The sequence below is a fragment of the Pelodiscus sinensis genome, chromosome 5 (genome assembly GCF_049634645.1).
Source record: "Pelodiscus sinensis isolate JC-2024 chromosome 5, ASM4963464v1, whole genome shotgun sequence".
NCBI classification, from domain to species: domain Eukaryota; kingdom Metazoa; phylum Chordata; order Testudines; family Trionychidae; genus Pelodiscus; species Pelodiscus sinensis.
This window is the reverse complement of record NC_134715.1, coordinates 8986338-8996607: the sequence shown is the minus strand read 5'-3', so window position 1 is coordinate 8996607 and position 10270 is coordinate 8986338. Positions and strand designations below refer to the sequence as shown.

At 44.8% G+C, this 10270-nt stretch overlaps 1 protein-coding gene across 2 annotated transcripts in view; it reads right to left on the bottom strand.

Annotated features, from left to right (window-relative positions):
* Positions 1–10270, bottom strand: part of FRAS1 (Fraser extracellular matrix complex subunit 1) — a 290434-nt gene that overhangs the window by 183764 nt on the left and 96400 nt on the right. For both annotated transcript variants that reach the window (XM_014578940.3, XM_075929458.1), the window contains exons 3-4: positions 5319–5426; positions 1125–1217 (exon numbers count right to left, since the gene is read on the bottom strand). In XM_014578940.3, coding sequence (XP_014434426.3) covers positions 1125–1217; positions 5319–5426 — 201 coding nt within the window. The remainder of the gene's footprint in view (positions 1–1124; positions 1218–5318; positions 5427–10270) is intronic.

Genomic DNA, 10270 nt, shown 5'->3' with positions numbered 1-10270 from the left:
AAGAAGAAGTTACAGCGAGAGGAGGAGTGTGCCGAACCAGTGCACAATATAGAGAGATTCTGAGTATTTGCTGCTGCATAAAAGGGCTTCTCCATTACGAAGCAGCTACATCCTGCAGCGTTCCCACCCCTCTTTACTTACTCACTACTTACATAGGGAAATCCCACTGGCAATTTTGCTCCTGAAAGAACTGGCAAAGTGGGTCAGAGATTCAAGGGATGGCCCTCTTGCCACTCAAACGGAGATTCTTTTATCGCATTTACAATGGCCTGGATACTCACTTTCAGAAGACGATTGTGGATTAATATTCTTCCTCCCCTCCTGAAACGCATGAGGAAGTAGTGGAGGTACCTTATCATACGTCCCTACAGCTGCAGCCTAGAGCAATAGCTATGGCCTCAATGCACCAGGCACTTCATAAACATTCTTGCCAGGTATGTTCCTAAGCCACGTCTCCATCATGGCTTTGTACCATGTCTACTCTGCAGTAGCCTCGATCCTCAGCTGTTCCCAGTGGGCGCAGCTGGGACGGAAGCAGTACACTGATCCTGGGGGTGGCTCTTGGAGAAATTTAGAGTAGCCCAAAAGATGAGGATTGCTCCAAACACACCCCAATATACCAAAGGCTACATGGGTTGGAGGTGCAAGACCAGTACACACTTACGAGGGACTCCAACCTGAGAAAAGCTATCTGCTCTCAAGTCCCTCAAAGGAGAAAGTGGCCAGATTGAAGGTCAGGAAAAATATTCCTTATGAGCTGTGTGCTTGTGTGGCCACTCAAGAGAGATTTGAATGCAGCCCAGCTCATTAGCACAACATCCACAGCTAGCTTTTGTTTCTAGTAATGGTGCACAGTCACATATGACTCAGCGCATATAAAATTATTCCACACATGGATGGGAACGATTAGAGGGGGCCTGGGTCAGCAATGAGTGAAGTGTGACACTGGCAGGGAGGTTCTTTGCTTAACAATTTCATCAAGTCCAGGAGATGGCTTTTGAAGTGCCTGACCTGCCACTGACTTTGTACAGGCAAAAGCTGCCACCCCTGTATTTCGGTGGCCAGCCAGAGAGCTAAGAAATGGAAAATAAAGCTACTGCCAATGGATACTTAACAGCACTTACCGCATGGGTTTGGCCTTCATGCTGGCAAAATTCTTCGGTTCCTGAGGCACACTCAGGGCAGCATTGATTGGGGGCTGTCCGGAGCACTTCCCCCTGAACGGATACAAAAGTCCAATAAGCAATTTTAAAAGCATGCTACTAATCAAGGACTTCCCCAAGCAGAGCTGTTGCACTGCTGTGAGATGCTGAATTCACTTGTGCCCAAGAAGTGGACAGGAAAATACACACACACACACCCACACACAGAGCGCATATACACAAATGACTCTTTGGAAAAGGACTCATTCTTCATTGACTCTCTGATACCAACAGTTTCAATGACAGACAGGAAAACAATTGAGAAAAACTGACTCTTTCAACAAGGCAAAAAAACATTTTTTTTAAATTAACCCATAAGTGGTCTCGGAGAAACTTTTTTTCTTGTTTTAAAATTTAATTTACTACTCTTTTAAAAATATCCTTTTCTGCCTTTCTAATTGGAGCTAGATGGAAAAAAGGGAAAAGAAAATTAACTGATAATCAACTTTTTATTTTCTTTCTAAATTCCAATTTCTTTTCAAGTTCCAAAATGTGACATTTTCAAAAACTGAAAAATATTGACCATCTTTATTATATTGCCTAGTAACATTTTATATTGCCCCTCTCAGTGTCTTCAGTGGCACAGAGTATCATTTGGGTGCCACACCCTGGGTAGCAGCAGGGTAACAGATTAAGCCAACTGGCCTACACATTCAGGTTACCACGTCACACTAAGGGCAGAAGACAGAATAAAAAAGTTTGCTCGGGGGGGACGGGAGGGGGGGTTGCTTTGCTTCCATTCCTGGAGCATCTCCCAGGATTGTGCACAGCAGCTTTTGCACTTTCATTCCAGCTTTCCCTGAGGCACTTTAAACATCTCCGACGCTGGCAATGGGCCACACAGAGGCCACAAAGGAATGTGGCATGAGTCCTTACCCTGGCAAAGATTCCACAGATATCTACAGCACCTGAGGATGCCTCGTACCGTCTGGGAAGTGCTCAGCATCTTCTCAGGATTAGGCCCACCGTGACAAAACAGAGATAGTTTTCCTTGTACAGGCGCAAACCTCACCACCATATATATATATTTTTATATATATATAGCTCTCTCTCTCTCTCTCCCCCCCCAACACACACATAAAATGTAATAGTTGAGAAGAAAACACACACACACACACACACACACACACACACACACACACACACACACACAAAATGTAATAGTTGAGAAGAAAAGGCAACAAAGAGGGGCCATAACTCAGGGTTTTGCTTCCAAGTCACCTTCTTGAAAATATTGTAAGCGGGTTCCCAGGAGGACATGCTCCCTGCCTGCCCTTTCAGAACAGCACCATCTGTGTTTAAGGAGTGATTTTGACATATCCTAAATATCAAGGGACCTGCCTATGGAAGGACCTGCCTCTCTCTATGCCATATTGATCAAAGTAAGATCATCAGAGGCGCTCAGTCTGGAGCAAGAGACAGCAGCTTCCAAGAAGGTCGAAAAAATCCTGCTGCACGCATTTAAAGAGTCAACTACTGATAGGAATAATTCCGTCCTAACCCCGTTAATTACTGGTTGGTTTATACCCTGAAGCACAAGGCATGACCCCTTCCAAAATGGCTCTCTTACATAATGTAACTCTGGGTGTTTTCCTTGTCCACTCCTTTTTGGAACCCTCCTCTATTCTTGGCCTTGATGGTATCTTGTGGCAATGAGTTCCACAGGTTAGTTAGGCACTGCATCAAAAATTATTTCCTGTCATCATTTTTAAAATTACTGCCTTTTCTCCTTGTCCTTTTGTTATGAGAAAGGAACAACAGAAGTGTTCAATCTATCTGTTCGATCCCATTCATTATTTTGTATGTCTCTGTTACATTTCCTGTTATTCATCTCCACTCTACCCTAAAAGCAGTCCCAATATTTTCAGTCTCCCGCTAATAAACAGCATTAATGATTGGACACCACTTATTCTTTCACAGTTAATAACCCGATGGGGGCTACCAGGAACACTAGCAAGGCCATTTTAAAGCTACGTGACTTTTATATATTGACAGGGTCTCTTAAAAATAAATACTTGTATTGACATTCGTATGTCTCTGCATTCATAATATGGACCCCACTGATACACAATCCTTGTGTCTAATTAACTTCAGCCATTAGTAAAGACTCACTGGGAAACAGATAAACAACAAGTCAATGAAAGCAACAACAGCACCAAAGCACAACAAACAAAAAGTCAGATCAAAAGCACAGTTCTAGAAGGGTGGAAAGTGTTTAGAAGGGTGGAAAGTGGCCACCTGTTTGTTCTGCAGCACCCCAGCCCTTGAGTTCAATCCAGAAGGTGCAGACAGCATAGGATGGGTGGGAAATGCTACCATTTTGATTTGGCTGCATCATGCCCCTATTGATGAAATTCAATCAGGACAAATGCAAAGTGCTCCACTTAGGAAGGAACAATCCATTTCACACATACTGAATGGGAAATGACTATCTAGGATGGAGTACTGCAGAAAGGGATCTATGACCCTTAGATTTCTGTCTGCTAAATATGAGTCAACAGCGTGACACTATCTCAGAAAAAGCAAACATGATTCTGGGAGGCATTAACAAAAGTGTTGTGAGCAAGACACGAGAAGTCCTTCTTCTGCTCTACTCTGCACTGATTGGGCCTCAAATGCAGGATTGCGTCCAGTTCTGGGCACCACGTTTCAAGCAATATGTGGCGACACTGGAGAGGGTCCAGAGAAGAGTAACAAAAATGATGAAAGGTCTAGAGAACATGAGCTATGAGGGAAGACTGGAAGAATTAGGTTTGTTTATTCTGGAAAAGAGAAGTCTGAGAGGGGACATAACAGTGTCTAAAAGGGGTTACAAGGAGGAGGGAGAAAAAGTATCCTCATTAACCTCTGATAATGGGACAAGAAGCAATGGGCTTACATTGCCCTTAAGGGAGGCTTAGGTTGGACATTAAGAAAAACTCCCCATCTGTCAGGGTGGTTAAACACTGGAATAAATTGCCTAGGGAGACTGTGGAATCTCCATCTCTGGAGATATTTAAGAGCTGGTTAGACAAACACCTGTCAGGGATGTTCTAGATCAGGCGCAGGCAAAATGCAGCCCGACAAGCTGTCAAATCCAGCCCGCAGCCCAGGGGGAGCCTGGCTGAGACTCCCAGACTCTCCCACACGCCACTCAGAGCAGCCGGCTGCAAATGGGAGCTCCCAGTTTGCAGGGCAGGCAATGCACACACGCACGCGCACGCCCACACACCCCGGAGCTCAGACCAGTGCATGGCCCCTGTAGCCAGCTGCTCTGAGCAGTGTGCGGGGGCGGGGCAGGCAAGGAGCCTGATTAAGGGACCTGCTGGGCTGCTGGCCAGGAGCCATCTAGGTAAGCGCCTCCTGGCCAGAGCCTACCTCCGGCAGCGCAGCACATCTCTCCTCCCAACCTTCTGCCTCCCCTCTTGCAGCCTTACCCCATGTAACCCAGACACCTTCAAGACCCTGCCCCAGGTCACAACCCAAATCCCTGCAGCCCCTTCCACACCCCTGCCTCATGTCACAACCCCCTCCCAGGCTCTGCACTCCATCCTGCACTTCTCCTGCAGATCAGAATCCTCTGCTGCACCCATACCCCTTTCAGGACCCTGCACCCCAAGCCCCTGCCTGAGGTCACAACCTCCTCCTGCCCTAAGTCACAAACCAAACCCCTGCACTCCCTCCTACACTCCTGCCCCAGGTCACAACCCCCTGCTTCACCCAAACTCCCTGCCAGACCCCACACACACACCACGCTCACCTCAATCCCCTACCCCAAGCTCCCTTCTACGGCTCCTTGACCACTTCCCAAATTCTTGGAGTCCCCTCCCCATCAAAAATTATTGCCCACCCTTGGTCTAGCTGGTGCTGATCCTGCCATGAGTGCAGGGTACTAGACTTGGTGACCTCTCGAGGTCCCCTCTAGTTCCCATACCCACTAAGAATGAGGTCCCTTGGCTTCAATGGGGCTGCATAGATGTCAATGAAAACAGAACCTTGACCGAGCCGTGGCTATGGGAAAGAGGAGGTGTTCTATGAGCGTCTGTTCCGTGCCTAAGACGTTAAACAGAAGGGGGGGAAACCTAATGGTTCGAATACTCCCTACCCCTTGTATGGAAAGTCACCCGGCCCACGTACCTTCTGAGAGTCACACCGAGGGGATCTGCAGACAGCGGGTTCACAGATGAGAATGTCACTGTGGCATCTGCACTCCTGGCAAGAGTCTGGCTTCCAAACGGTGTTGTTCTGCCAATAAACAGACGCTCTGAATGAAACTTGCATCGTGTGTAAAACAATTCAAGTCAATTAAACAGGCCCAGAGTAGCACAGCAAACTCTGGCATGGACCTCGCCTACTGGACGCTGATGGCCAACCCCTGGCAGTAATAAGTCCAGGACTATTCCTTTCATAATTTCAGACTCGCAACAAAAAGACAAGGCCATGCACAGAGAACCAATCTATTCCAACTGCAAGGTAATTGATTGCACACGACCTTCCGTAGCCTCAGGCTGATTGCTGTACTTCTTCGCAACCTCCTGTCTTCTGCACACAAATCAAGGCTGAGCATTTCCAAGCTGCCTAGTGGATCTGGATGCCCTTTGGAGGCTTTGGAAGCAAACAGCTTGGGCTATCACAACTCCTCCCAAAAGCAATATTTGCTGCCACTCAATTCTTATACGAGCAGCAACTTGACACTGGCAGCGCCACCATTAGCCACAGCACTTGCACTTTCGTACTCATCAGGAGTAAAGCCAGTACCGGTTGTGCCTCTACAGACTGGGACTCTCTGGTCCAGCAGGACCACAGATGTTCCAGGATCAGAGAGTCCCCGTGCACCGTGGAGGAGTGGGGGACCCAGGAACGATCAGGTGGACTGCCCGGGGAAGCCGGGAAGCCCAGTGGGGTGGCAGGAGAGGGGATGGAGTGGCAACAAGGGGGCTAGAAATAACCTCTCCTGGTCCAAAAAAATCCCTCATCTGGGACCAGTCAGGTCCCAAAGGTGCTGGACCAGTGAGGCCCAATTTGTATTCATCCATATATCATGAAGGAACTGCTTCAAAGGCGCTGAGTGCCTGTAACTCTCAGTAACTTCAAGTGTGCTCGGTATCCCTGAAAACGAGGCCTGAAATCTATGTCCAGAGGAGGAGGTGGTAGTAGAGTGCTAGCCCGGAATCTCTTTCTTATGTGATTTAGTGTCTAGTTACAGCATCAATTCAGGGCGAGTTGTCATGGTGTCAAGCTCTGCCTAACATGCATAGTGTAGATAATTAATTCCCGTTCCCTTTCGGCGGTGCTATGTCCTGCACAGCTCATTTCTAGGACTCCTGGAGTCTGGACCTCAAATATCTCTTTACTGGAAAGTGTGAGGTTTCACTTCTTTGTGAAAACCATTCGATTTTTCCATACTGTTGCTCATTTTAGCAAGGCCCAGTGGGTGAGGGACACACCACTCATGTAAGCCCCAATTCTGCACTGAGTTTTTGTGTTTCAGAGGGGTAGCTGAGTTAGTCTGTAACTGGAAAAACTTAAAAAACAACAAATAGTCTAGTAGCACCTTAAAGACTAACAAGCTCTCCTGAATGTCTGACACAGCACAACTCAGCGTAGAGGCCTTATTATTTTATACTATGTTAAGCTATGCCATTATAACTTCATCATAGGGCAGAAGGTTGGCTTCTACCTGTTTAACCTGATTTGCTGGTCCTAAAAGAACTAACGGTCCAATTATTCAATGAGTCTCCAGTTGGATCCCCAATTTGCTCCTGCAATTATATTCACATAGAAGGGATTTGTTTTTACGAAGGGGCATTGTGACATTACCGGACTGAAATATTAGTCATCAGATTAAAATGTAGCATCTAGCCGGAAAGGGTTAACTAGCTCATAGGCTGAATGACCCAGGGTCGACCTTTAAAGACTTGGGGGGAAGATGGTAGATAATAAGTGGACTGTGACCTTAAGTTAGAGTAGAACTTTGAAATGCAAACTTGCATTGTTAGAGCAGTAAAGTGGAAGGCGTTTGCCCAGGTTCTGTACTGTGAACAAACAATCCTCGGTGGCTGTTATTACAGCTTTGATTCACGATCAGAAGGGAATATTAACACCTATGAGGAAACTTGATTGAAGCAGTATTGTCGTTCAAATGTCTCTTTGAAGGTTGTGGTAAACTGTATGTGAACTATGTAACGAAGACGTTACCTTGTGCTAATTGCTGCGATGTCTGGGAGACAGAAAGTTACATCAAAAGCCTATTGTGCTCTCCTAGACCAAGAGGCTGCTGCAAAAGTATAAAGTCTCTTGGACAGGATCCTTTTGGTCTCAGATCTGCTTCTATGCACACAGGGAAAGCTATGAGCCAGAAGAAATAAGATCCCAGGATCTCCCGGTGTCCCCTTTATAGACATTGACTTAGGGTCTCAGATCTGCTTGAGGTTCCATGCAAGGGCCACAAGGATTGAGATCCCAAGTCATTGGCTGGAACCACCCTAGATGTGGATTTTGAACTATAACACTGGGCTAAATTCTAAAAGAACGTTTGCAACTACAAGATCACCATCCCCGTTATGTAACTGAACCTCAAGAATTGAACTCATGTCTGTATGCGTATTGATCTTTTAACCAATACACACACGCTTTCTCTCTCGCTCTCTTTTCTCATTTAATAAATTGGCCATAAGCATGTGCTTGGGATAAGGGTTGAAATATTTATTGACCTGGCAAGTAAAATGTCCAATTCTTTGGTACTGGTAGAACTTTATCTGACTTGAGTGTGTCTGAGTGGTAACCGGAGCCTAGGTACTTTAAGGGAACTGTGTGGCTTGGATTCTGATTAACCCATAAGATGATACAGAAGCTGTTTTGTGCTGGCTTGGTGACTATCACTATTAGAATAACCACTGGCTTTGAGAACTGGCCATCCTATTTTATGTAGTGCATCCTAATTGAGTGATCTCAGCTGGTCCCCCTCGGACTTGCCTTATCACAGGCAGGCAAAAAATTGCAGATGAGATTTTGAATGCTAGTTTTGAAGATGCAGCCCTGAAAACATATGCCAAAATATTCAGACCTAAAGGATTACTAATTAGGCACCTATATGAAACTGGCCTCAGCATCTCTAAGAAGCAAGTCCCTTTGGCTGTGGTGCCCAACAACAGATACAGAGACCTATAATTAAACACATACATTTGAAACTTTTAATGTCTAAAAATAATTTCAGTTTTTGGCTGCAGCTATAGAAAAATAATGAAACAGCTGTACTTGATATTATATTCACACTTTTCTCCTGTCAGTGAAGTACAATGATCAGGCAAAATGATAATCGCGGCAGGGTATTAACCTAAAGCCAAGGTGGAAGAAAAGCAGAATCTTTACTATCTTAGCAGGACCAAACTCAATGGGGAATCTGGGATGTTTTTCTGATAACCACTTCTGGTAGGTTTAACAGTACTTGTTAAAGGCATGTGGCATATGTCCTGTTTATGGGGAACTATATAGCTACAGCTACTTTAATGAAAAAATGTAAACACAGAAAAATATGTTTATATAACTCTGTGTATAGGTAGAACTTCACTCAATCAGAGAACACACTAAGCTAGCCTAGGTCCATAATTTTTTTCATTTCTGAGACGATTTGATCATTACCGAGATGTAACATCAACTGGAAGATTAGTAAACGGTATCAGGAGCCAGAAGTTTGCGAGTTCCCAGCTTTGGTACTAAGTCACTGTGTGACCTTAATCAAAACAGCAGAGGTAAAAATTTCAAAAGCACCTAAATGACTTTGGACCCTAATTGCCTTAAAAGGCATCTTTTTGAAAATGGGACTCAGATGTTTTTGATGGTTTTATCCCTTATGGGTCAATTTCTCCATCTGTAAAAAAGGGGCTAACACCACTTATTTGCCCGTATCACTTGAGTGTCATATTTATACCACTAATAACACAAATGTTAAAGCTCTTGGTATCATTATTTATGAAGTAAAATTAGGCCTTGCAGTAGACAAAGGAGAAGATGTAAATCCCCCATGCCTAGTGGACAAAATCATGTAGCCTAGTGGACAAAATATCTGCTACAATGTATCAGTGCAGAACTCAAGTCCTGTTAAGGGTGTATGTTTAATTCAAAATGAACATCAAAGGATTTTTCTTCTCCACCAACGGTACCATAATTAGCAGCATAAGTAACGAGATAATGTTTGCAAAGCACTTTGGAAGTACAAAGCACTGTGTAAGTGATAAGTATCCCTGTTGTTATTAATTAATTCTTAGCACTTTTCTAAACCAAAAGAAAGGATAGCTAATTAAACTGAATGTTTTAAGACCATAATACGAGATGAACATTACATCATATAAAGTTGATTTTCATTGATAAATATCATTTGTATGGTACTGGCTGAACCTCTCCAATCTGGCACTCTCGGGACCTGAGCAGTGCTGAACCCAAGAATTAGCCAAACCATGGAAGATCAATATTGTCTAGCAGCATTACCAACACTTCCACTGCTTACTGGGCTCTTAGAAGACATTTAGAGGTAAATTAGAGCTAAACAACAGCACAGAACACTGACAGCCAGGACTGGTGGCTGTAAACAAACTTTATGGCATTGTGGAACACTTGGCCACACTCATTAAAAGTGGACATTGGGCTAACTAAAATTGTGCTGGACCACAGATGTTGCCAGATCAGACAGTGCCCGACTAGAGAGGTTCAACCTGTACCATAAATGCACATATCCCTTTATAAACAGTCCCTCAATGGGAATATAAACCAGATCCTCACAGGCTGGCCATAATCTCATTGATTCTATGTAGCTGCAGGGGTACATACTAGCAGTTTGGACAGAAAGAACAGGGCCATAGAGTGCAACCCATCCTCAGTCCTTCACTGTCTACAAGCGCAGAGACAAGACAAAAGAAAGCCAACGCCTAGCAGCCAGATACAGCAGGGTTTGGAGAGTACCGGTGAGAAGAACATAACTCCATGCACTAGGTTTTAAGGAGGGATTGAATGGTAGAGAAACAGAGGCCAGGTCTACACTGACAGAGAAAATCGATGCAAGATACACACCTCCAGCTACGTGAATCATGCAG